Source organism: Ceratotherium simum, chromosome 35 (genome assembly GCF_057802395.1).
Source record: "Ceratotherium simum simum isolate JZ-2026a chromosome 35, ASM5780239v1, whole genome shotgun sequence".
Taxonomy (NCBI): Eukaryota; Metazoa; Chordata; class Mammalia; order Perissodactyla; family Rhinocerotidae; genus Ceratotherium; species Ceratotherium simum.
The window spans coordinates 14,926,000-14,952,688 of NC_141934.1; the positions used below are offsets into that span (position 1 = coordinate 14,926,000).

Genomic DNA, 26,689 nt, shown 5'->3' on the forward strand with positions numbered 1-26,689 from the left:
TAGCGAGGCCCTAGGATATTGGGGCAAATACAGATTCCCGAGTCCCACCTCTCGGAGATTCCGATTCGGTTAATTTTTAATTAGACCCAACGATCTGCATTTTAACAAGCTCCCTAAGCTGTTTCTGACGCGCAGATGGACTTCGGAATTACTGGAATACATAAACAATATTGAAACTACATTGGATCAAAATCTGGGAACCCATCCTGGTTCTTTCATTAACTCCTTGCGTGGCCTTAGGCAATTCCTTCCCCTCTGTAGATCTCATTTTCCTCATTAAGTAAAGGATGGAAAAGTTCATCTCTTATGCCCCTTCAGCTCTCACGTTTGAGGAAATCCCCAGGACAGCTCACGGACAATGGCGGCCTGAGTCTGATAACTACAATCCCCACAATGCCCTGCGCTTCCCGGTCTCACGTGGGGTCGTGGAGGCGATTCCCAACAATCCTTTGCGAGGGTTCAAGATGGCGGCGCCCAGTGGAGCCGTGAGTGATGCGGAGAGCAGCAGCAGTAGCGACGCGGAGGAGCTGGCACGGTGCCGCGAAGCGGCGATGCCGGCCTGGGGCTTGGAGCAGCGCCCGAGGGGGCCGGAGAAGCCAAGAGCCGGTAGGGGACTGTGTTGGGGAGTCTGGTCGAAGGGCGTCGGATCTTCCCCTGGGGCCGGAGAGGATGGATGGTGAGGACGGAGTCACCGGGACTCGACTTCTTTGCCCGAGAGAGCTCCAGGGACTGGGTGGGATTTAGATTCAGAGTGCTAGCAGGTGCAGCGGAAAGGGTTGTTCCGTTATCCCAGTCAGGGAAACTGAGGACCTGAATGTCTCTTGACTCTGATTCCTTCGGTCCATCCTCACTGCTGCACACTGGGCAGCCCGCCACCTCTCCGAGACGTCTGCGGCATCCCGCTTCCTGGAGTCTCGCATCCAGCCTTTTCCCGCCTCCAGCACATTTTCACATGACTCTGACCGTGACTCTAGTGCCCTGGCAATAAATCCCAAACCCCTCATCACAGGGGTACCTAATCATGGATAGAATCCAGAGGGTCCGTGAATTTGGAATGGGAAAAATATTTCATCTTTACTTGCATTAAGCTCTGTTTGAAATTTAGCATCTCTTTGCATCACGCACGTAAGCGACAAGCCGCGGTAGCTTTGGCAATACTTGTTAGTTTGTCCTAACAAAAGTCACAGATTTTCATATCTCTTTACAGCCTTTGCAGATATACCCAAATATCATTTTATTCACAATAAAATGTTGGAAAAAAATTGTTTACATTCATCCCTCCTTTAAAATTACAGTAATTTTTAGACCCATCAGTATATCTTATTTAATGCATTAATAAGCACAGATTATTAATATCCCAAATTTGGTTTTTTCTGTTAATGATAACTGGATGTCATATCTTTGGTTTTCTTTGTAATCCTGTATGTTGTATTTTATGCATTTAAAACATTCTGAGAAGGGATCTAGGCTTTGCCAGACTGCCAGAGCAGGCCATGGCAAAGCAAGGTTAAAAACTCCTGTTGTTTTTTTTTTTTTAATTGTGAAATTTTTGTTGTACATTATTGTTTCTCAGTCACCATATAAGTGCTTCCCTCCACCCCTTGTGCCCACCCCTCACCCCTCTAGCCCCTGGTAACCACCAAACAGTTCTATCTGTGCGTGTGTTGGTTTATCTTCCACATATGAGTGAAATCATGCCCTGTTTGTCTTTCTCTTTCTGGCTTATTTAACTTAACATGATACCCTCCAGGTCCGTCCAAAAACCCCTGCTTTTGTTTAAAAGGACTTACAAGCCCTTTGGTAATCCGTTCCCTGCCTGCCTCTCCCTTCTTGCCCTCCTGCCACACTGCACTTCCCATAGGTAGTCTCCAGACCATACCATGCCCTCTGATCTCTGGGCACCATAACTCTGCAGTTTTTTCTTCAGGTTCTATATACAGATCTGCCTTTCCCTCTCCATCACTCACTAGCAGTGAGAATTTGGGCAAGGTACTTAAATCTCACTGTACCTAAATTTCCTCATCTGTAAAGTGGGAATAATGGTGGTCCCCACCCCATAAAGTTGAGAAGTAACTGAGATGATGCATCTACAGTGCTTGGCACATGTTAATGGCCCAATAAATGGCAGCAGTTACGTGGTTGGTCTCTCTACGTGGACTGCTTTCCCCCTCCTGCCTAACTCCCCCTCATCCTTTAATACAGCTGAGACCCTACCTCTTCAGGAAAGCTGGGTTATGTGCCTTGTCTGTGCCACCATCATACTTTGTGTGAGTCCCTTCATAAGTGCTTTCCTTTCTTCCTCCAATTGCCTCTTTACTTGCCTTGACTTTTTTCCTTTCATCCCCGCATCCCCAGCACCTTGAATCAACCCTGGCCTGTACTTGCTCCACAAATATTTATTGAGTGAGAGGTTCCGTGATGTGAACTTCGTGAAGGCTGGGATCTGGCCTGTCCCTTCACCCTGGTATCCCCAGGGCCTAGCATAGTGCTCAGGAAAATAGTTCTTGAAAGAATGAACTTGCCAGAAAGGCACCTCTCTAGTGAATGAGGCGGCTGAGGCTCCAGCCAGACTCCCAGCGCACTTGCTTCGGCCTTGGCAGAATGGATTCCTGTGTGGCAGTGGAAGCAGGACTTGATATGAAGTGCCAGCTCTGATGCTGGTCCTAGACAAGTAACATAACTTCTGGGAGCCACAGTGTCCTCATCTGTAAAATGCCTGACTCGTAGGGTGGTTATGAGTCTCAAACATGAACAAGCTTTGACCAACATATGAAGACATATACATGTGAGAAGTGGCACGCAAGGGATCAGCTTTGCCCCTCATTGTTCTTGGGACATCATAAATCCCCTGCTGATCAAAGCAGACATAGCTACTGATAATAAGTGCTTTTATTTATTAAGCACCTACTATGTGCCAGACGAGATACTGGACACTTGACATACTTTCTTGGGCAATTCCAGTAATAATAGCCACTATGAATTGAGCACTCACTGTGTGCCCTGTTCTAAACACTTGGCATTTGTTGTGTGGTTTAATTTTTCCAGCAATACCACAAAGAGGGAATTATTAGCCCCATTTTACAGATGAGAAAGCTGATGCTCATAAACTTGAAATAACTTGGCCAAGGTCATCCAGCTTGTAAGTGGCAGAACCAGGCATAAATCTGGGTCGCTGACTCCAAGTCTGTGCTCTTAACTGCTGTTAGCCACTCCCTGCCACAGACAAGTGCCTATTTTGGGAAGAACTCCTACCCTTTGGTCCATGACTGTGTGGAAATGTAGGTCACTATTTTATTACTGCGAAACCTGATACAGCTCTTAGATCCAGTGATGAGGAACTGATCACTCAGACCCTCAAACCACTTTAATTTTAGGGCAACGTACCCTTTGATTCTTTTATGCAACGTTTATTTCACACCAAGGCACTATGCCAAGAGCTGGAGATACAAAGACAAAAAGAGGCAGACCACGTACTCCAGTGGCTTACAATCCAGGGAGGAGATGGACACGCAAACCAAGTGCCCAAACAATATAGCGCTTCATGATGTCCTTACACTAACTGTGGAAAGTTGGTAGTCCTGTCCCCATTTTATAGATGAGAAAAACAAAGGCTCGGGGAGGTAGAGTGACTGGCCCAGGATCACACAGCTTGTCGGTGGAAGAGCCGGGGCTCAACTGAACTCTGTCTTCGGGGGCCTGGGGTCTAATACTGCATCTGTTCCCTGACACTACCTTCCGTTCACGGCGCTGCAGGCGTGGCGGAGGAAAGACTCCTGTTCCTCGTGATTGCGTGCTCAGCAAGAAGGGCCAGGTCTTTAAAGACTGTCCCTGCTGGGCCTCCACGTTCCCCAACTCCAGGAGCATCGGGCGCTTGGCATTCCGTGTGGTGCTCCAGAGCACGGTGACAACGGACCACAAAGCGAACTCTGTCCCCGGGAGTTGTTTAATACACTGTGGCCCTGCACTGGGCCCAGAGTCACCAAGTGTCCATTTTGTTCAGTTGGCCCCTCAATTACACAAGCACGTTTTGTCCCACTATTCAAGTCAGAAACCCCATCTTGCGCTCAACTCTCGCACCGTCCCTCAGCAAAATCCTATTGACTCCATCTTCAGAATACACACATCCAGAGCATGCCACTTCTCACCGTGTCAGGACTGCAGCAGGCTCCCTGCTTCTGCCCTTGCCCCACTGCCATCTGTCTCCGTACAGCAGCCAGAGAGGGGCTGTAAATCCTACGTCCATGTATGTCCTTCCTCCCCTCCCTCAAGGCCCAGGTCCTTACACTGGCCCACCAAGCCCTCCGTGGTCTGGCCCCCACAAGTCCCTCATTTCCGCTGCTCCCCCAGCTCACTGGGCTCCAGCCACACTGGCCTCCTCGCTGGGTCTAAAACGCACCAGACAGGCTTCTGCCTCAGGGCCTTTGCAGATGCTCTTCCTTCTCCATGGAAGACTCTTCCCCAGATGTCACTTGACCCGCTCCCTCACCTCTCAGATCTGTTCAGATGTCACCTGTCAGTGAAGCTGTCCCTGCCCACCTTTATAGGATGACCCTCCACCCAGCACTCCCCACTGCCCTCCCCTGCTTTGTTTTTTTCCCTAAATTTACTGTTATCTAATTTTTTTTTTTTTAATAATTTTTATTTATTTATTTATTTTTCCCCCAAAGCCCCAGTAGATAGTTGTATGTCACAGTTGCACATCCTTCTAGTTGCTGTATGTGGGACGCGGCCTCAGCATGGCCGGAGAAGCCGTGCGTCGGTGTGCGCCCGGGATCCGAAACCCGGGCCGCCAGCAGTGGAGTGCGCGCACTCAACCGCTAAGCCACAGGGCCGGCCCTACCGTTATCTAATTTTATGTTTGAAGTGTGTGTGTGTTTTGTCATCTGTCTCCGCCAACTAGAATGTAAGCTCCCTGAGGGCTGGGATCTCCATCTATGTTGTTCAGCACCTGGAACACCACCGGCTAATGTTAGACCTTCAGGATTTGGTTGAGTGAGTGGCCACCAGGCCAGGCATCCCCCGTGTCTTGGCTTGAAAATGTGATTAGCATAACTGAGCACTTTCTCCTCTCTCTTGCACAGCACCCAGCACACAGCCGACGCATAGGGGGGGCTCGGGAAATGCTAGAATCGAATTACACTGGACTTGCCCATTCGGCGTGGTGGTTAAGAGGGGGCCTCTGGAGCCAGATGGTCTGGGTCCTCGTCCCAACTCTGTCACTTATTAACTGTTTGACTCTGGCTAAGGTATTTCCATCTCCTTGCCTCGGTTTCCTCTTCTGCAAAATGGAGATAATGGTGAGGCCTCTAGTGGAGTTGTTGGGAAGATTCAATGAGTTATACATGTAATCACTTAAAATCATGCGTGGCACACAACAGATACTGTTATTGGCATTTCCTCTATTAATGCCTCAACTCATTATTTCCACAGATGCCTCAAATAATCGGTTGCCAGCCACCCAGCCGAGCCTCAGGTACTGTGCACTTTTGGTTCAAGTTTTATCCATTCATTCAACAAATACTGACCCCCTGCTGTGTGCCGGATGCTAGGTCAGACCCTGGGATATTAGGGTGAATGAGACACACGTAGTCCCTGCCCTCATGGGGCTGCGTCCGAGCCGGCAGGCAGTGAGGGCCTTTTGTGTGTGTTGTAGGCATAAGGTGGATGAGCACGAGCAAGACGGCAACGAGCTGCAGACCACCCCCGAGTTCCGAGCCCACGTGGCCAAGAAGCTGGGAGCCCTACTGGACAGGTACCCAGCAGCGCCCCTTCTCTTCTCCTGCCCTCAGGAATGCGGACAGTGATGGCTCACGTTGGCTGGGGGCTCCAGGTGCGCGGGTGGGCTCCGTGGCGAGCACGTGGCGTACGTCACCCCATTGTGTTTGTGGTCACCCTACCACATAGGTCCTGTCCTTGTTCTCTAGAGGAGGAAACAGAGGCTCCCCCCAAGAAGAAGCATTTGCCCGAAGTCACAGGGAGCAAGGAGCGGTGCTGGGACTCGAACCCAAGTGTGTTTGGCTCCAAAGGCCGTGCTCCTAACCGCTGCGTTAGCCTGCTGCCATGAGAATGAGAGGAACCCCGAGAAGCAGGAGCGCACTCCCACCAGCAGAGGGCAAGGGACAGGCGGGATTACTATTTCTTGGGAGGTTTCTGTATCTCAGGCACTGTGCCAGTGCGCCTACTCACAAGTGGGAATACAGTCTGTAAAGATCCAGGCCGGCGTTCTGAGAGTAGGTGCCAGGGAGTACTAGTCCACAGTAGTGGCTCTAGAAAAAAGAGGTCCAAGAGCTAAGAAGTTGGGAAACACTGCAGTGTGCATACCCCCTGTGCTCTTGGGGATTCAGAGTCATAATGGTATATTCAAGGCTCTGAGAAGGCCTGCAGTAAAGAGACCTGTGTAACTTTGGTTAGCCCAGCATTTTCCAAACTCATTTGGCCATGGCGCCTTTGTTTCATGGAAGACTGATAACGTAGCAGGGAACACGTTTTGGGATGTGCTGGGCTAGCTCCATTCCTGATGGCAAAGCCTAGCAGGTTTTGAAAGGGGATGAGAGTGTTCAGGTGGTAGTCCTTCCATTTGAAGTAGGCAACAAAAAGGACAGATGAGTCCTCCCAAAGTGTAAACCAGCTGCTCTTCTGAGACAGAGTGTTGGGCCAGACCTCAGCAGCCTGAACCACCGCGGCATTAGTGCAGACCCCCAACTCGAGAGTGTGGTGAGTGTGTTTAGGAAGGTCAGTTGGCATTTCAGCCTGTGGGAGCAGTTTTCCATCGTGCCTGTTCGGCTCCAGGGGGAGCAAGGCTGCCTGGCTGCAGGGATCCACAGCGGACGTTTGCCCGGCTGGTTAACCACGGTCAGGATCTTCCCTGCAGGGTTTCCGTGTTTCTCTTCAGAGATAATGACACTCCAGCTGGTCCCTTGGTTAGATCAGGGTTTCTTACCTTGGCACTGTTGACGTTTTGGACTGGATCGTTCTTGGTTGTGGGGGCTGTCCGGTGCATTGTAGGATGTTTAGCAGCATCCCTACCTCCACCCACTAGACCCTAGTAGCATCCCCACCACCACCACCAGTGTCTCCAGACATGGCCGAATGTCCCCTGTGGACCGACGCTGAACCGGGTCCAGATACTTGGGTCAGAGTCAGGCCTGGACAGCATCGTCCCCGCTCTCTCCCGGATTGCTTCCCTGCACGAGGCTGTGAGGGAGGCCTTTGGCATGGATGGAGGGCAGTCAGGAGGAAGTGCCCGGCGCGTTGCCGTGTCTGCCGCGAGGACGGTGTTGAGCGCGTTGTGCTCTGCGGGGTGTGGTGACGTCTCCGTCAGCATTCTCCAGAGTCACGCTTCCTGGTCTCGGCATTCTCCCTGCTCTCTGTGCTTCTGGAGAGATCTGGTTGATTTTTCTGTTAGAGGGCCTGTGAAGCCTGTTGCGCATCTGGATGAGGTAGTCATCCTCATCCCCATCGGAGCTACCACTTCCTGAACACCTGCTTGCGGCCGGGCTCTGTGCAAAGTGCTTGATGTCCACGGTCTCATTTAATCCTTGTCACGACCCTCAGAGGTAGGGACTCTTGGCATCCCCAGTGTACAGATGGGTAACAGAGGCTCAGAGAGATGAAGTCACTTGCCAAAGGGGACAGCTAGGAAGTGGCAAAGCCAGGATTCAGAATGCAAGTCTCTCAAATTCTGAATAAGGTGCATAAGGCCAATGGATTATCTGTCTGTCAGTTTCCTGGTTGTGATACTGGACTACAGTTATGCAGTGTTACCATAGGGAGAAACTGGGTGACGGGTATATGGGATCTCTCTGTATTACTTCTTGCAACTGCGTGTCAATCTATAATTATCTCAATTTTTTAAAAAAAATTAAGGAAAAAAAGGTCTGTGCTGCTCTAGAAGCGAGCTCTGAACAATCTCTCTAGACTGGTCGTGTTTCCCTTTTCATGCTTGCAACCAGGAAGTTCAGAGGAAAAGGTATATGCTCTCTCTAGCAAGTACGTAGGACTTCCTGACGACACTCCCAGCTCTTTCTGTCCCTCCTGCCCTTATCTTCTCTTTGTCCTATTTGAAATTGCATTCATTTTGTTGTACTGTGAATATCTTTAAAACTTCCTCAGCACTTTCTGGAATAAAGTGGGGTTTAAACAAATGAAGCAGTACAGTTTGAGCTGGCAGGGGCTGTTCAGCATGTTATGGCTGTAGGTATGGGCCTTCTTTTTTTTTTCTTTTTTTTTTGGTGGGGAAGATTGGCCACGAGCTAACATCTGTTGCCAATCTTCCTCTTTTTGCTGGAGGAAGATTGTCCCTAAGCTAACATCTCTGTCCATCTTCCTCTATTTCGTATGTGGGACGCTGCCACAGCATGGCTTGATGAGTAGTATAGGTCCGCGCCCAGGCTCCAAACCTGCGAGCCCCAGGCCACTGAAGTGGAGTGCATGAACTTAACCCCTGCACCACTGGGCCGGCCCTGGTACTGGCCTTTCTCGCAGGCCAGTGTGCTGTCTGCTGTTGCATTTAAGACCACATGCTCCATCCCCTCCACTGAAAAAAATTGTTTTAATTTTTTTTTATTTTTTGTTGTTACCCAAAATCTTATCCTAAATCAACCATCTCCTCTTCCCTTAGCTCCATTACCATCTCAGAAGTAGTGAGGGAGCCGACAGAGGCTGAGGTACAGAGGGTCGCCCCAGAGGACGACGGTGAGTAGCTACTCTATTAATGCCAGCTTCCGTTTGTTAAGCGCCTGCCGTGAGTCTGGGGCTGGGAAGCACAGCTGTGGTGTGTCCTTTTCCATCCGCACAGCCCCGCTACGAGGCGGGTGTTGCGATGGTACCCCCATTTACAGGGGACACTGGAGGGGAAGCTGGGGCTCTGAGAAGGGAAGTCACTTGTGGGAAGTGGCTGCGCCTGTGCAGCCCTGAGCAGGAGCTCCGTACCACCGCACCGTCGGCCTCTCCCGGCTGCTCTGTCCCACGCCCGGCTCACGCAGGAAGCTGCCTTAGGCAGGAGGCTGAACTGCTGGCTTCCAGAAGCCTCTGAGGGCTTGCTGACCTGTTGGCAGCTGGCGTCCGCTCCAGCAGCCTGTCCTGTGGCCTCAGCAGGCACCAGGCGTGCCTCTCATCACACAGGCATCGTTGTGTAGTTGGACGAGCGGTTCCCGGATCTTCGCCTCCGGGCTAGGAGCCCCTTGAGGGCAGAGGCAGCAGCCTCAGCACCCGGGAGGAGGGGTCGGCCCCTGGCAGCGCTGACTCTGCCCCTTTGCATTTTAGGCTTCCGCCTTTTCTTCACGTCCGTCCCCGAAGGCCCTGAGAAGAGAGCTTCTCCCCAGCCCCGCCGGAAGCGCTCGCCCTCCAGCTCCAGGTGAGATCGCACGCCCTCTCCTGCAGTTCCCTCCTTTTTGCCCGCTTTCTGCCTTGGCCGGTCCCCCGGAATAGCCAAGCAGACTCCAGTCAGGTCCAGGCCAAGAAGGAGTCCTGCCAGGTTGCTAGGGAAACAGTACACTCACGGGAGGGGAAGAGGTTCTACTGGGGGTTGGCGGTGGATGTTTACTGCTTTTTGAGCACCCATCTTGTGCCAGACACCTCACTCCTGGGACATCCCTGTGAGGCCTGGGCTCAGTTAAGATCTCCATTTTATAGAAGAAGACACTGAGGGTCAGAGAGGTTAAGTCACTTAATAAGGTCACACAGCTGGGAGGCAGAGAGGCCAGTATTGGAACCCAGGTCCGCCTTACTCCCAAGCCTGAGCTTTCTCACTGCCTCCCGCCGTGGCCTCTTTCTGGTGGCTTGGACTAAGGCAGTGAGCGCAGCTTTGGGGCCCCGTCCCGACTGCAGCTGACCCAGGCTGCCCTCCCCTTGCAGCAGCGAGGACAGCGCCCAGGAGTGGCAGCGGTGCCGGGAGGCAGCTGTGTCAGTCTCCGACATTCTCCAGGAGTCCGCCATCCACGGCCCTGTCAAGGTGGAGAAGGAGGCGAGAAAGCAGAAAAGGAAGCTGAGAAAGAAAGCCAAGAAGGAGGCCAGCCCCGACTTGGCCGTGGCCACCTCCGCAAGCAAGGCCACAGTCGGCAAGCAGGAAAAGGAGTCACCCGAGCTCAACGGAGACCAGGCGTCACTTGGGACCAAAAAGAAGAAAAAGAAGAAAAAGGCAAAGAAGGGCAATGAGGCTTCCCCGTTCCCGCCAACAAAGAATGCAGCAGCCGTGCCTGCAAACTGACCCCAGCCCGTGGGCACGGAGCCCAACTACCCCAAGGACGAGGGGCCCGCTGGGGACAGGGCATTTCCAGGCCCCGCCTCCCTCTCCAAGTTCAAGGACTTGGCTGGCAAGTCCAGACTCTGCCCGTGACTGGGGCTTGCCCAGGGGTTGGGGCAGAGACGTGATTGCTGGGTGAGAAGCCTAAGCAAGGCCTACCCTTCTGTGCTCCCACTGGGGGCTGGGGCAGACCTGTGGTACCAGAACATTCCGTGGCCTCAGGAAGGAGGAAGTATTCGAGTTATCCGAGACCGATGGCCAAGTGGTAAAGCTTCCATCTCCCCAGTGCTGTCTGAGGTGAGCAAGCGAAGGGACACCTTTTCCTTCGCCTCCATCTCCTCAGCCTGGTGTGGGAGACAGTCTTAAGAAAAATGAAGGAAGGGGTCCCTGAGATGCCAAGGCCCAGAAAGAGTTTTGTACTTTTCCCTCCAGGCCACACAGACTTGGTATAACATTATCTGAAAAAGAAGGAGAGATTTTTTTTTCCCCTCTAGTTTTCCAGAATTTTCTTTCTCCACATTTGTGAATATACCACACACGATCATGTCTCTGAGCCAAGTAGGTTATCGAAAATGAATTGTTGAGGGACCCAAAACGTGACAAAGTGATTTGGATGCTGCCTCCTGGTCCGAGCTGAGTCTGGATGAGACATTTTAAGTGAGCATTGCAGGGGGGGGTCTTCCTGCCTACACCCCAAGAGGTGTGCCTGCACCTCAGCTTCAGGCTTCAGGGTGCTCACAGCACCTGTGGCCTGGGTTTCATGCCTCAGGGGTGTTCTGCAAGAAGGGAGCAGAAGCTCAAGGTTAAGGTGCAAGTCTGGCTACATCACCTGCCTCAGAGATTCAGCAGAGCAAGGCAGAGGCGGTGTGAGAGTGTGTGCTGGAGCCCGTCTCTCCTCGGGTGCCTGGCCCGCCTCAGCCTCCCTCTGCCTGCCCAACACCATCTGGGCCATGCGTGGACAAGCACGAAGTTTCCAGTATGTTCCTCATTTACTTTAGTAAAAGTTAAATAAATGTACAGGCTCGCCCTGAGCTGGCTGCAAGCTGCAGGGGGTGCTGGTTCCGCCCCCAGCCCCTTCCTCAATCCCAGGTTGGAGGGTGGCCACAGAGGGCCAGGTTATCTGCAGCACCCCAGGGAGGTGAGGTCACAGGTGCCCTGGGTTTACAAGCTGCCTTGTCCCTCCCAGTGGCTCAGGGCCTCAGGCTCCTCAGGGTGGCTGCAGACCGCCTGGACCCGTCCCCGTCCACAGCCGGCTGGGCTCCCAAGCTTCAGGCGTCAGTCCTGTCCACACAGGTGGCTCTCCTCGCTCTGGGCACCTCAGCTCTGCAGCTGCTCAGGCCTTGCTGTCTTCTGCGCTCAGCAGCTTCTCCCCCAAACCAGGCAAGGCTCTGCAGGGCCCCGCAGGCCAGAGGAGCTGCTGCCCTGGAACCTGGGCGCAGAGTCACGAAGCTCCCACAGGAGCAAGAACGACTTCCCGGCCCTGAGGGGGGCTTTCCAGTAGAGGCAAGATGCCAGGCTGGCGTAAGAAGGCATGATGCTCGGGAAAACAAATGTCCGGAAAACTGGAGGTCGGGGGGGCGGAGAAGAGTGGATGGTTCAAGAGGAGGGAAATTGGGAGAGCCCCGCATGCCCTCCCTGTCAGCCTGAGCTCTCCCAGGGCCTGGGCATGGGAGCCCCAGGCCCTGGCACAGAGTAGCCACTCGGGATGCTTCGGTGAGTGGGGACGGGGTAGGTGTAAATGGCCGTCTGGGTCAGTAGCTGAAGGGGGCAGGGTGGAGTGGCCTGGTTGGGGCATAGGTGACAGAACGGCTCACGTTGATCTAGGGCCTCTCGGAGCTCAGCAAGTCACAGCTACGCAAACTTGTGTCCTGAGAGGTGTGGCTGCCAGAGTTCCCTTCGGGGTCCCGGGGCTCTCCACAGGCCCCAGCTGGGGGTACCAGAGTCCAAAGGCTGCCCCTTTCTGCTCCGAGTGACAGGATTTACCTGAGCAGCAGGGACAGTCCCTCCCACGTCCTGCCAGGAACAAGCTCTGCTTCCCAGCTCTCAGCGGTCCACTCTTGTGCAACTGAAGCAGCCCTCAGGTTGGGGCGCCCCAGAACCCTCCCTTTCTGACGCAGGCAGAACAGGGAGGGGACTGAGGCACAATTTTGCAGGGAAAGGCAGCAGCCCCGTGGCAGCGAAAGTTTCACAGGCTCAAATGTCCTCGTCACCCCCCAAGCAGGCTCCAGGGCCCAGCCCCTGGGAGGCGGCTGCCATGGTTACTGGGAAGAAGAGGCCATCTGCGTGGAGATGAAGGTCTCGATGACGCTGTGGTTGGAGGGCAGCAGGTGGCTGTGGCCATTGGAGGAGTCGGAGCTCTGGTACAACACCAGGCTGCTGGAGGACACTGCAGAGGCAAACGAGGCTGCTGGCCGCCCGCCAAACCCCCCCAACCCCACCCTCCCTAGGGGGACTCACCACCTCCTGAATTACAGCAGATAACAGGAACCCCAAAGTCAGACCTCTACCCTCGGGTCTTATGAACCCCCAGCCAGGCTCCAGGGCCACCCAGGGAGTGGCCTCCTCAGGACATTTTAGAAGAAACAGAGAAGCCCTGGTCGGGTGGTGTGGTTGGTTTTAAGCATCAGCTTGGCTAAGCTATGGTACCCAGTCATTGAGGCAAACACTGATCTAAGTGTTGCTGTGAAGATATTTTGTGGACATGGTTTACACCTACAGTAAGTTGACTTTAAAGGAGATTTCCCTCGATAATGTGGGTGGGCCTCATACAATCAGTTGAAGGCCTTAAGAGCAAAAGCTGAAGTTTCCTAGAGAAGAAAGAATTCTGCCTCAAGACTGCGGCATTAACTCCTGCCTCTGTTGGCAGCCTGCTGGCCTGCCCTACAGCTTGCAGACTTGCCAGCCCACCCCCACAGTCATGTGAGCCCATTCCTTAAATATATATATGTTCCTGTTGGTTCTGTGTCTCAGGAGAACCCTGACTGAGATGGTTAAGAGAATAGGCTTTGAGTTTGGAGCTGGTAGCTGTCGGAGGCAAGGTCAAGTCCCTCCCCTCCTTGAGTGCCCGCTGTCTCAGCTATAAAGGGCCGATGACGTGCGCCTCACGGTCCACATGGAGCCTGGACCATGGAGCCCTCAGCAGCTGTCACTGCAGCCGCCAGGGCCGGATGGAGGAACCTGACGCTGAAGGAGGGGGCACAGCTTGCCCGAAGCTGCACACTTGGCAAGTGGCCACCCCGGCCTCAGCCCAGCAGCCTGACTCGAGAGTGCCCACCCTTCACCACGACATTGTGGGTCGCAGACTCGGGTTACGGGGCATGGAGGTGAATGGGCCGAGTGGGACGCGGGGCCTGGAGGGCCCACGCTCCGTTGTTGCTGCGTGGGAACACGAGTCCTTCCAATTTTCCAAGAGAAGCCAGAGATCTGGATTTCTTTAGGAAAGCTCCTGGTTTTAAATGTTGGCAACGAATTCAAAGAATGCTAAGTCCTGAGCAAACCACCGCCTCCAGGAGCTGCTTCCGGCCACAGCAAGCCCGGTTTCCTCCTCCTCATTAGCCCCCGCTGCCTCTCCCATTCCCTCATCTTTTTCCTCACCGACTCACTGAGATGTTCCTGTAAGATGTGCCCATTTTCCTGTGGTTTCACCCCCCTCTTGGCTCAGTTCAGGGGAGCATGGGTGCCCTCCAGTGCCAGCCTCGTGGCCCCTCCCATTGACCCTGGGCTGCTGCACACCTTCCTCCCCGACTGGGCACCGCAAGGAGGGAGCAGGGAAAGGCCGCTCACCGGTGGGGCTGGTGCTGAGCCGATGGGCAGGCTGCAGGTGCTGGATGCCAGCAGGGTCCTGGCTGGGGATGTGGATGGTGGTGGCCTGCGACGCCGGCGTATGAAGCCCGGACTCACTGGAGGCCTCAGCGTCTGAGGTGAAGACCTGGGGAAACAGCAGCCTCCTGAGCCCCCGGGCTGTGTTCTGGGGAGGGCCCGAGGAAGGGGTCAGGGCAGGCCTGGGCCTTACCTGCTTGGTGGGCGTGAGGCTGGCCAGGGCGCTCAGGTTGCTGGTGTCAGTGATGAGCATGGTCTGCGGAAGCAGGCCCGTGTGGGTGTACTGGGCCACCTCCGGCTTGTGGCTGTAGAGGGCTGGCCAGGAGGGAGGAGAAAGAGGATACAGACATGGCACTGTGGGCCAGGCTGGACCCCTCCCAGGAGGGCCTCAAGGCTGGGTGCTCTGGGAGATGTGGGGCGTGGGGCAGTGGCTGGGGACTCAGGGCTGATTTCCAAAACTGGTAGCTCCAGACAGAGGAGTTGCACCCTCTCCCCAACTACAGGGGCCTGCTCAGCATGGCTTGGTGGAGAGAAGCCTGGGGGAGGCCGGGAACCCAAACCCAGCTCCTCCTGTCACCTGGAGACAACAGATGTGAAAGGGCAGAGGAGGCACAGGTGCTGTTGTGCTAAGTACAGGCCTCGGAGGGAAGGGCCGGTGCCACCGTTAGGGGTGGGCAGGGCGGAGGGCAGCATATCCCCACCTCCAGGACTCCTCTCCGAAATGTAACCCAGAGTTCCACCTACAGCCCCCACTCCCACACACGCACAGACACCGCAGAAAACCCCACAGAGCACATATTCTCACATTGACTCGGATAAATCCGTAACCATGCACATACACACATAATATGTGCACTCAAGCAGTTACACAGAGACAGAGATACAAGTCCACAATCCCTTAGCCCCAGTTCCAAATTCCAAAAAGGTCTGAAAACCGAGAGCTTTTCGTAAGATTGGCACTAGAGCTCATATGGTGGCAAAATCTAACCTGAACCTGATGTGAGGTGAGGTCAGTCTCTGTGAACCTACTTCATGGAATTCTGCCTTTTCCTGTAGCGGTCGTGGTGCTTTGATGACAGGGTGTTGCCCCGCACCCTGCTGGGAGTGTTATGTAATATATGGTCCATCCACCACATCACCTTTCTAAACTGAAAATAGTGAATCCTGAAATACGTATGGCCAAGGGTTTCAGAGAAAGGACTGTGACCAGTACTCCCACACGTGAGTGTGCACGTGCAAACACGGATAAACACTCCGATGTGTATCCACTCATACAAACGTGCACACACACACGGCCACACGTGTTCACACGCTGAAGCATATTCCAGCCACAGGCGCTCATCTGAGCACCCGCAGACCCCCGCCATCGCAGAAGCACTCACGTTTGTTCCAGACGCACGCAGAGCCACCGCATCTGCTGAGCCACCCCTCCCCTGTGCTCCACAGCCAGCCTCTCCCACTGCCTCCCCCACCGTGGGCTGGGCCCTCACCGTGGGGGCTCTGCAGCTGGGCCATGGTGGCCATGAAGGGGCTCTGGGCCACGTGGCTCTGCACAGGGGGCATGAGTGGCTGCTGGTAGGAAGGGTGCAGCGGCTGGGAGAACTGGACCGGTTGCAGGGTGGTCAGGCTGCTGCCCATGCTGTTGATGACTGGCACACTCTGCGCCTGCGTGGAGGCCAGGCCTGCAGCGGGAGGGGCAGGAGTCAGCCAGGCCTTCTACCACTCCACTGCCTCCCCAGGCCCAGCACAGACCCCCTGGAGGCACCATCCCTCCCTCCCTGAGCCAGTGGGTTAGGGGAGGGGGCGAGGCAGACAGGAAACACCTTTGCACTAGGACCTGTCACTAACTTACATGGCCCTGGCAAGTCACTCCCCCTCTCTGAGCCTCTAGCTCATATATGGGCAAGGGATATGTCAAACTAGGTTCCCTGGAGCCCTGGGGTTCCACAGCAGTGCAAAGGCCCTGGGGCTTAACTCTGTTCCCCTCTCCCAGCAGCTCCCCATCTGTTTCATATATTGAGTTTCTGCATAGTAGTCCCTGCCAATAAAGTCTTTCTGGGCTGTAAAAATAAAAAACTAGAAAACTTCAATTCCCCTTCCCCAGCTCTGTTTTTCCCACAGATATTGTACCTTCTAAGGCACTATAAAATGTACGTATTATGTTCATTGTCTGCTTCCCCACTTGGGTCACTGAGATTTTGGTCTGTTTGGTTCACTTGTATATCACTAAAGTAGCATAGAGCCTGGCACAGAGTAGGCGCTCAATAAATACATGAATGAATGAATGAATGAGTCCCAGAGGCTCTTCCAGCTCCTAGATTCTATGGGAGCCCCATGAGCGCCCACACACACATGCCCCCCCATCCCCACCAGCTTACCAATGACCAGGGTGGAGGTGCCTGTGTTGGTGAACGTGGGACCCAGGGAGGCAGGCTCACCAGGCCCAATGGCCATGACCCCAGGCAGCGAGGCCATGATGAGGTTCTGGGGCTGCTGATTGAGGCCTGGGGATGTCTGCTCCAGGCTGTGCAGTGCTGTCAGGGTGCTGACAGGGGGCAGAGGGCCCCCAGCTGCTGAGACCTTGGAGGAGAAGCCAAGCTGAGTCAGGGTGGGGGCCCCACACTGTCTCCCTGGGGACTGCTCCAGAATCTCCCAGCCAAGGGAAGATGGGGTTGGAAGGGTCTTCCCCACCCAGGTGGGAACACTCACCAGCTTGGCTTCAGTGCTCAGCAGGCTGTGACTGGGCTCCAGGCCTGTGGGGGACACTTGGTGCAGGGGTGCAGACACTGTCACCAAGGGACCACCGCTGCTTGAGGGCACTTCCGCCCCCTCACTTGTTGCAGGCTGTCCATAGCGCACACCTGGAGTGGGAGCAGTGTCCAGCCTTAGCACCATGGCCCCCATCACCCCAAACTGCATCAGTGTGCTTAGGCCACTCGCTCCATCTTTCTTTATGCAGCCAGCAAACTTTGCTTGAGTGTCCACCTCCTGCCAGGCCTTGTCCTGGCTGCTTCCAACTGCCTGAACACAAGGGCTGTACTTTATTAGGTCCATGCCCCACCCCGCTACCCCCACTGCCTAGTGCTACACCTGGCATGCAGTAGATACTCAATAAAAGACAATTGAAGTGAACTGAATTGAGGCTAATGAAATTAGACTGCAGTGACCTGAGTTGAATAGAATGAACTGGAATTAGTTAAATGAAACTAAATCTAGTTGAATTGAACCTGAAATGAATTGAGCTTGATTGAGTTGAACTGAATTGAACCAAATTGAATTGGATTGAATTGAACTGAGCTATACAAAATTAACTGAATTTTCTTGAATTACATTTAGTTAAACTGAATCAATTGGAAATTGGATTGGATTGAACTGTACCAAATTTAAGTGAACTAAATTGGATTATAATGAGTTGAACAGAATTGAATTGAATTTAGTTGAACTGAAATGAATTGAATTTATTTGATCTGAGATGAATGGATTGAATTGAAGTAACCCAAATCAAGCTAGGTTGGAGTGGATGGAGTGGAGTGGTCAGTGGAGTGCATAGAGTAGTGTAAACAGAGTGGAGCAGAACCAAACTGAAGTACTAAGAGGTTGGGTGGCTGCTACCACTGAGGTAGTGCTCCCTAACTCTCCCACCTACCTCCATGTCCCCTCTACCCATGGTCCCAATCCCCTTGCCCACAAAGCACTCACCGTGGACCTTACTGGGGGAGAGGGCAGATGGGGGCAGGCCCGGGGAGCTGTGGGCGGGCAGTGCAGGGCCCGGGCCTGGGCCCGGTGGCGGCCCACTGTATGTGTCCATGGCCAGCTTGTGCCGAAAGGCTTCTTCCTTGCGCCGATTGGCAAACCAGTTGTAGACACGCACCTCCGTGACGAGGTTGGAGCCCAGGCCTTGTGCCTGCGATGGTGACACCCCCCTCTGGATGCACTCCGCCCTGCAGAAATGGCCACTCGTGAGCCTCCAGGCCAGGCACAGTGGAACCCTCTCCTGGGTCTGCAGGGAGGGTTCTGAGAAGTGGGGCTCCACCTGAGTGTTTGAGGAGGCAGACCTGGGTTCCAATCCCAGTTCTGCTGTGTGACCTTGAGCGGGTGACTTAGCCTCTCTTAGTCTCTCCAGTCACAAAGTGAGCAAAATAGTCATAGGGTTGTAGTGAGCATGAAGGAGATGAGCAGCCACTCAAGGGTTGCTTGGGTCGGTGGGGGGTGGGTGCCAGGAATGGAGCTGGGTTCCAGACCCTGAGCAGGAGTTGAGAACTCCTGGGCCAACAGCAGGAGCTCTCAAGGACTGTGGAGCCTCCCTCAGGACCCAGAGCCACCCTCCCCTTCCCCAGCCTGGCCCAACCCCAGACCAAACCAGCCCTGCCACCGCCAGCGGAGCTACCGATTGCACTCTTCCACCAACGCCTCTCGCTCCTCCTTGCTGGGGTTCTTCTGCCTCTCGTAGGCCTGGAACAGGATCTGCTGGGATGCTGGGCCCCATTTGAAACGGTTTCTCCGCCCCTTCTTGGTTGGTAGCTCATCGCCCGTGGGCTCTTCAATCAGCCCCCCTTGCCCTGCGTGGGTGAACTCTGTAGGCACAGAGAACCATGAGCAGGGCATCAGCCACTCCCACCTTCCCACATCAGTTCACCTGACCATGCCCCTGATTCTTCCTCATTCCCAGGGTGCTGAGCCAGAGGAGCTTACAGCTAGAACTTCAAAATCATCTAATCCAGTAATGACAAACACACAGCACACGTGCCACCCCTTTCTTAACCTGTGTCCAAGGCAGACATCACTAATCAACCCCTGCACACTTTTCTACTGAGCCAAGATATAAACTCACAATCCTTCTCAATACAAGGCTCCAGGTAAGCATCAGCATTTGTTCACATTTGACACATATGTCATCCCCTTTTACAGATGAGGAAGCTGAGGTTCAGAGAGGTTAAATATTTTTCCAGGGTCACATAGTAGAGCAGAAACTTGAACCATATCTCCTGAGTAGATTCAGAGCTATTTTCAACATTCCAGACTTGGAAATCAAGCTAAAAGTGTAAGTGTTAGCCAGGAGAGACGAGACCCAGCTAGCCCTGCTCAGCTTGTTCCACTTTTATGGAAACTAGTCTATCAGATTATCTCTGAGCAGGCCACCTAGGGTATGGGACAGACAAGTGCCAGAACAGAAGGAAGATTCTGAGTCAGGGGCGCAGCAGCGGGAGTGTCCTTACCATCTGAGTGCCAGGAGGCAGAAGCAGATGCCAGTGCTCCAGGGAGAGGTGGGGTTAGACCCATCAAAAGCCAAACCTAGAAGCCACTAGAAGCCCACTTGGCTCAGAGTCCATCATTCTCAGCAGCTGTGGCTTGAGTACCCACTCACACTGACCCTCCGTTGGCCATCTTGCCTGGCAGAGTACAGGACAAGATCTGGAGTACAGGACATTATGACTTGGCCAAAAAAACTAAAATATTTCAGCTTAAAAAAATTACCCTGTCAATGTTATGAAAAATAAGGAAAATCTGAGAAACTGTCACAACCAAGAAGATCCTAAGGAGGCATGACAATTAAATGTAATATGTCTACAACTGGATGGGATCCTGGACCAGAAAAGGCCATTAGGGGAAAACTGAGGAAATCTGAATAAAGTATGGACTTTACTTAGTAACAGTAATATATCAATGTGGGTACCATACTGATATTAATAATAGGGAAAACTAGGTCTGGGGTATATGGGAATTCTCTGTACTATCTGCCCAGTAGTCCTGTACACCTAGATTTATTCTAAAGTTAAAAGTTTATTTTTTAATTTTTTTTAAAAGATTTTATTTATTTTATTTTTTCCCCCCAAAGCCCCAGTAGATAGTTGTATGTCATAGCTACACATCCTTCCAGTTGCTGTATGTGGGACTCGGCCTCAGGATGGAGGGAGAAGTGGTGCCTCGATGCGCACCCGGGATCCGAACCCGGGCCACCAGCATTGCAGCGCGCGCACTTAACCACCAAGCCACAGGGCCGGCCCTAATTTTTTTTTATTTATTTATTTTTTGTGTGTGTGAGGAAGATCAGCCCTGAGCTAACATCCGTGCTAATCCTCCTCTTTTTTTTTGCTGAGGAAGACCGGCTCTGAGCTAACATCTATTGCCAATCCTCCTCCTCCCCACCCCCCCCAAAGCCCCAGTAGATAGTTGTATGTCATAGCTGCACATCCTTCTAGTTGCTGTATGTGGGACGCGGCCTCAGCATGGCCGGAGAAGCGGTGCATCGGTGCGCGCCGGGATCCGAACCTGGGCCGCCAGTAGTGGAGCGCGTGCACTTAACCGCTAAGCCGCGGGGCCGGCCCAAAAGTTTATTTTTTTAATTGCCAAACATGCAAAGGAGATAACTTACCCCATTGGGGATTGGACAGGAGGAGTTCAGAGAACACTTGGCAGGAAAATTACACATAACAACAGCAGCTGATGCTTTTGCTTCCTAAATGCCAGGCATTTCTACAAATTTCACCTTCAGGGCAGCTCCACAAGGTAGATGGTATTTTATCTCCATTATATAGATGGGGAAACAGTCACAAGAAGGGTAAACAACTTTCCCAAGGCCACACAGCTGACAAGTGGCAGAGCCAGGATTTGAACCCAGGCAGTGCGGCTCCAGAACCCTGCACTTAGCCACTGTACCGCACTGCCTCTCACAACTGGGGAGTGTTTATCACACCTGCTCCTTCTCGACTAGGGCCCCACTCATTCAGTCAAACGTCTGTTCATTCTCCGAGAACTCCCCAGCGGTAGGTACCTGCTTTGCCTGCATAGCATCCTTTCCTCCTTCAGAAACAGCACACTGATTTTCCTTGGGGGTCCCTCTCCCCCCTTCTCAGCCCATCTGGTTAAGGTGGGGCGACCTCTCTCTGGCCAACAAGAACACCACATACCCCTGGCCACTGTGATTGGTTCATGGATCGTCTTTCAATAAATGGTGCTTGGTAGTCAATTAACACAAGAGAAGAAATGAATCTGGGCACTAGTATCTCCATCTGTAAACTGAGGCCAAAGCAACTTGTCAAAAAGGTGGGGGTGGGGGGCAGCCCAGTGGCGTAGTGGTTAAGTTCACACTCAGCAGCCTGGGGTGCGCAGGTTCGGATCCCAGGTGCAGAGCTACACACAGCTCATCAAGCCATGCTGTGGTGGCCTCCCATATACAAAATAGAGGAAGATTGGCACAGCTGTTAGCTCAGGGACAATCTACCTCAAGAAAAAGGGGAGGATAGGCAACAGATGTTAACTCAGGGCCAATCTTCCTCACCAAAAAAAAAAAAAATCCTGACTCTTTACCTCATGCCATACACAAAAATCAATTTCAGCTGGACTGCAGCCCTAAATGTGGAAAGTAAAACAAAGCTATTAGAACAAAATATAGGAGAATATGTTCATGACCCTGGATTAGACAAAGATTTCTTAAATAGGACACAAAAAGCACTAACCACAAGGAAAAAAATTAAGAACTTCTGTTCATCAAAAGACATCATTTAACCTTGAGGGTATTATGTTAAGCAAAATAAGCCAGACAGAAAAAGACAAACACCACATGATTTCACTCATGTGTGGAAGATAAACAAACACATGGATAAAGAGAACAGATTAGTAGTTACCAGAGAGGAAGGGAGTTGGGGTTAGGTGAAAGGGGTAAAGGGGCACATATATATGGTGATAGATAAAAACCAGACTATTGGTGGTGAGCAAGATGCAGTCTATACAGAAACTGAGATATAATAATGTACACCTGAAATTATACAATGTTATAAACCAATATGACCACAATAAGATAACTGAAAAAAAAGACATAATTTCACCAAAGAATATAAAACCATAAAAAAGAAGACATCATTTAGAATGTATAAGGCAATCCACAGTGTGGGAAAATATATTTACAGTACATATAGTTGAAGAAGGACTTATAGTCAGGGTATATTTTTTAAAACTCCTACAAATCAATAAGAAAAAAGCAGACAATCCGAAAGAAAAATGAGTGACCTTCTTGAATAGGCACTTCTTAAAGAGGGTTTCCAAATGTCCAATAACCATACAAAAAGATACTCAACATAAGGAGTCATCAAGGAAATAAAAATTAGAACCACAATGCAATAGCGCCACACATCCACCATGGCTAAAATAAAAATGACTGACATTATCAAGTGCTGACAAAGATGCAGAGCACCTGGAATGCTCCAGCACTGCTGGTGGGAGTGCAAATTAGTGACTATTTGGCAGCACCTACTAAAGCCGAACTTATGTCTATTCTTTGATTCAGTGATTCACACCCAACAGAAATGTATATACACATTGAGTGAAAGACACATACTGAAACGTTCACAGCAGCACTGTTGGCAATAGCAAAAACTCAGAAGCAATCCAAACGTCCATCAAAGAAGAAAGAATACATACATTGTATTCGCACAATGGAATATTCACATACAGCAATGAGAATGGCCAGTCTACAATGACATGGAACCACACAGATGAATTACACAAACGTAGTGTTAAATGAAAGGAGGCACTGTATGACTGTATGATTCAATTTATATAAACTTCAAAAACAGCCATAATTAGCCTACGGGGCTAGAAGTCAGGATAGTGATTATTCTTGCCAGTGGGAGGGGGGCTTCTGGGCAGCTGGTAATTTGTGAAAATCCACTGAGCTGTATCCTTAGGATTTGCGCACTTTTGATATGTTATACATCATTTAAAAGTTTACATTATTTAAAAAAAAGAGTCATTCAGCCAGAAATAGCTAAAAAGAGGTGCACTTTTCCCTCTGAGGTTGCTAAGCTGGCAGGATGGCAGCTCAGAGCTCCCAGGGCTGTCTTTGCCTATGTGAGGAGAGCTTGTCTGAGAATGAAGCCAACATAGAAGAAAATAGAGCCAAGAGATGCTGGATCCAGCTATACCTGAAACAGCCATGGACTCTTCATATCCATGAGCCAGTAAGTTCCCTTTTTTGCTTATATCAGTCTGAGTTGGAGTTCTGTCCCTTGTTACCAAAGAGTGCTAATACTTCAGTCAGATCTTGAATGCTCTGCATCTCAACTTCTCCAATGTCTCCTTTAAAGTTAAAAATTCTCGGGGGAAGGCTCTTTGGGCCACAGTTTGCTTCTGTATTCCCAGCTCTAGGCTGAAATCCTTGATTACATTCCTTACAGTTCTCTCAATAATAACTCAATAATACATATGCATTTCATTTAATATTATACAATCTTCCAGTGATGGTTTGGGGAGGAGACAGTCCCCTCAGAAACTAAACCTAGTTCCAACAGATTTTCAAAATAAATCTTTAATGTTCTCATACAAATTAAATCAGTACAGAAGTGAACTTTTTTTGTAAGTTTTTTCCAAGAGTGTATTTCAGTCCAGTAGGAAGTGAACATCTCCATCATTGGGGTGAGGACTAGGTGTGGAGTCAGGATTAGAGATGTCTATTGCGTGCATTATTTTTTTTCAACAGTGATTTTTACTGTTAGTGGGAGTGTAAATTGTCACCACGTCTTTGTAGTGGGAACAAAGATGGGAAGATCTATCAAAGATTTTAAAGCAGCTACTGTGTGACCCGGAATTCCACTTCTAGGAATTGATCCTATACACACACCCTCATGTGAGCACAAACATATCCAGAGAAGGATGTCCTTTGAAGCAGCTGGTTATAACAGAAGATTGGAAAAACCCTAGAAGTGCTTCAGTAGGGGGCCAGTTAAACAAATAACGGTGCCTCCGAATAACAGAATAGCTAGCAGCCCTTCCAAAAGCAAGGGAAAATATATATATTATATATTGCTAGTACATGCATAAAATATCTCTGAAAGGATTCATACGTGATTGGGAATACCAAGTGGCTGCTTTAGGAGAAGGACACCTAAGTTTTATTGTAAAATCTTTATTTTCTTCTATTTTTTTTTAACTAAGTATATATTGCTGTTTTTTAAACCTGGATAATTCATAAAAGAAATAGCAAAAAAATTTTTATACATAGGCTCAAAAGTGTGAACGTGCCCTTGGGATTTTGTGGGGTGCGAGGCCCGAGTAAGGAAACCCACCATTCCCCAAATAATAGTGGGTTTCCAGGTCTTCCCGGGTCTGCAGTGGAGGATTCCCTGAGCGTCCACCTCGCCTCTGAGCCTTTACTCATGCTGTTCTTTCTGCCTGAAACACCCTTCCCTGCATCTCCGTGGGTCAAAATTTGACTCACACTTTAAGACTTAGTCAAAAGGTCATACGTTCTTCTAGTGTGATCCTTCCAGATGCCCTTGTCTCTCTGAGGAAGAGTAGATCACTCTCTCCTCCACCGCCAGCTCAACACTTTGAAAGACTTTATGTAGTACGCTGCACTGGGCCTGCACACAGTGAGTGCTCCACAAACACTAGCTCTTGTTGTTGTTGTTATCACATTATAATGCACGTCTCATCGTATCCTAATGATTTTTTCTCCTGCTCCCCCTCTACACAGAGAGCTCTTGGAAGGCAGGGGCCCAGTTCGTCCATCTCTGGATGCCCAGGACCAGCCCTCCTCCTCCAGAGTGCCTGGGGCATCAAAGATAATAAATGCTGGTTGAATCCCACTGACTTCCTCTCAGTCTGCCCATCCGAGTAATGGGGTGGCAAAGCTTCCAGCCCCCACCCTCTGGCCGCAGAGCCCCGAGCCCCGCCAGGGAAGACGGGGCTGCAGTGGGTCATTACTTACGCTGGGCCACCTCTCGCTGCTTGCGGACATACCAAGTGTACAGGGCGGCTCGCTTCTGCGTCTTCATGGGGGTGCCCTTGTTGAGGTGCTGGGACAGGTGGGACTGGTTGAGGCCGGTGGTGTCGACCACCTCCCGCTGGGGGATGTTGTGCTGCTGCAGGTAGGACTTGACCATCTTCGCCACGCGCCACGGGTCCTCCCTGGGAGGGGACAAGGACAGGGCTTGCTCAGGCAGGGCCGGGGTGCCCGGGTGCTGCGAGCCCTGTCCCCCCTGGGGGTGGGTATTGCGGATGAAAGTGGGTGTGGAGCCCGGGGGCCTGCACCTTGCTCAGGGACAGGGAGGTATGGGCACTCATGCCAGGACACGGGACGCAGACACATGGATGTGGGGACAGAAACTTATAGACACATGGCGGACATGTGGTCACAGGCCCCAACCAGTTCCACACAGACATGGGAACAGATAAAAGTTTAGACACATGGACACACAGACATATGGACACAGATGTAGACATGAACAGACTCCCACTGGAAGCTGCAGAAGCCAGATGGGGAGGGTCCTCACCTTTGTGCCTCCTGTAAAGATCCTCCCCTCATCCTACCTGGAAATGTTATTTGTAGCTACGTCATAGCCACTGTGAGAGACTGTGAACACCTTGAGGGCAGGAATTGTGTGGTTCTCAGCACCCAAATTAGCCCTGACATAGAGTATGCCCTTGAAGAATGCACGAATGAATGAGTGGATGGATGGATGGTAGAGTGGATGGGTAGGTGGGTGGGTGGACGGATGGATGGAAAGGATGGATGAATGAGTGGATGGATGGATGATAGGGTGGATGGGTAGGTGGGTAGGTAGGTGGATGGATGGATAAATAGGATGGTAGATGGTGGATGGATGGATGGTAGGGTGGATGGATGATGGATGGATGGATGGATGGATGGATGGATGATGGAGGGATGGATGGATAAACAGGATGGTAGATGGTAGATGATGGATGAGTAGATGGATGGTTGTTGGATGGATGGATGGTAGGGTGAATGGATGAGGGAGACCTACTGGAAAAAAAGTTGAGTCTGAAAACAAGGAGAGAAACATGATTCTCCCACTTTACCGGGGCCACTGAGGCTAAGAGTGTTTGCATTGTATCTCTTGCCCAAGGTCACATACCCAGCCCAGCAGAGCCCCATCCACCTGAGGGATTCAGTGCTAAGCCAGCCTATCAGGCAAAAATCACTGAGGGTCAAAACGCCTCCTGAAAATCCACACTGAACCCTGGGCAGTGGCCCCACCAGCTTCCCCACAGCACTGGGGCAGGCGGCTGGTTTTTCAACCAGGTGAAGTCCCAGGTGAAGGGCTTAGGGGTTGGCATTCAGAGGCTTTGTTGTACGAAATACGTGAGTGTTTGAGCCCCAGAATCCCACTCTGGGCTGAAAGTCTCTCACTAGAGAGACTCAGGGACCTGGGTACATCCACACTCATATCCTGTCCTCTGCTCGCTGTGGGGTCAGATTGCCTGTACTATATAAACTCTTCTCTCTGTCCCTCTCCTGCTCTGTCTCAACCCTGTATTCCCCATCCTCTCCTGTTTATAGTACAAATGTGTGTCAGATAAATGCAGCTTGATACAACAGCGCTGAAACAGGCAGAACTGGGATTTGAACCCACGTCTGCACAATTCCAGAGCCTGTGTTCTCACCCCCTCGACTCAGCAATTTGCTTCTAGAATTTGAGCCTTCCGATATTGGCATGTGGGACAAGTGGCACTAGGAGGAGGTGATTCGTGCCACGTTGCTTGCCCCAGCAAAAGACTGGAAACAACCTAAGTGTCCAGCGAAAGGACGCTGATAACTAAATTGCGGTGGCTCCGTACGATGCAGCTGTGAAAACCCACTGAGAAGCTCCGCGTGCGCCCAGACAGAAC

General features: G+C 51.6%; 2 protein-coding genes across 4 annotated transcripts in view; one reads left to right on the forward strand and one right to left on the reverse strand.

Annotated features, from left to right (window-relative positions):
* Positions 1-439: 439 nt before the first annotated feature.
* On the forward strand, positions 440-10,736 carry C35H12orf43 (chromosome 35 C12orf43 homolog). 3 transcript variants are annotated; one of them, XM_087424093.1, is made up of 6 exons: positions 440-676; positions 5,431-5,473; positions 5,654-5,752; positions 8,621-8,694; positions 9,265-9,355; positions 9,856-10,736. In XM_087424093.1, the coding sequence occupies exons 1-6, from the start codon at positions 493-495 to the stop codon at positions 10,205-10,207; spliced, it is 843 nt and encodes a 280-aa protein (XP_087280219.1). In that variant the 5' UTR covers positions 440-492; the 3' UTR covers positions 10,208-10,736. The 3 variants fall into 3 exon arrangements, with proteins under 3 accessions (XP_087280219.1, XP_004430176.2, XP_014642544.2); XM_004430119.3 differs by having other exon boundaries at positions 450-606; XM_014787058.2 differs by having other exon boundaries at positions 450-606; positions 9,859-10,736.
* Positions 10,737-11,736: 1,000 nt separating this feature from the next.
* The window catches only part of HNF1A (HNF1 homeobox A), a 21,083-nt gene continuing 6,130 nt past the window's right edge, over positions 11,737-26,689 (reverse strand). The window contains exons 2-10 of the mRNA XM_087424094.1: positions 24,768-24,967; positions 18,450-18,636; positions 17,762-18,003; positions 16,772-16,923; positions 16,441-16,642; positions 15,553-15,744; positions 14,256-14,377; positions 14,027-14,171; positions 11,737-12,629 (exon numbers count right to left, since the gene is read on the reverse strand). Of these exons, the coding sequence (XP_087280220.1) occupies positions 12,502-12,629; positions 14,027-14,171; positions 14,256-14,377; positions 15,553-15,744; positions 16,441-16,642; positions 16,772-16,923; positions 17,762-18,003; positions 18,450-18,636; positions 24,768-24,967 (1,570 nt within the window). The 3' untranslated portion in view covers positions 11,737-12,501. The remainder of the gene's footprint in view (positions 12,630-14,026; positions 14,172-14,255; positions 14,378-15,552; positions 15,745-16,440; positions 16,643-16,771; positions 16,924-17,761; positions 18,004-18,449; positions 18,637-24,767; positions 24,968-26,689) is intronic.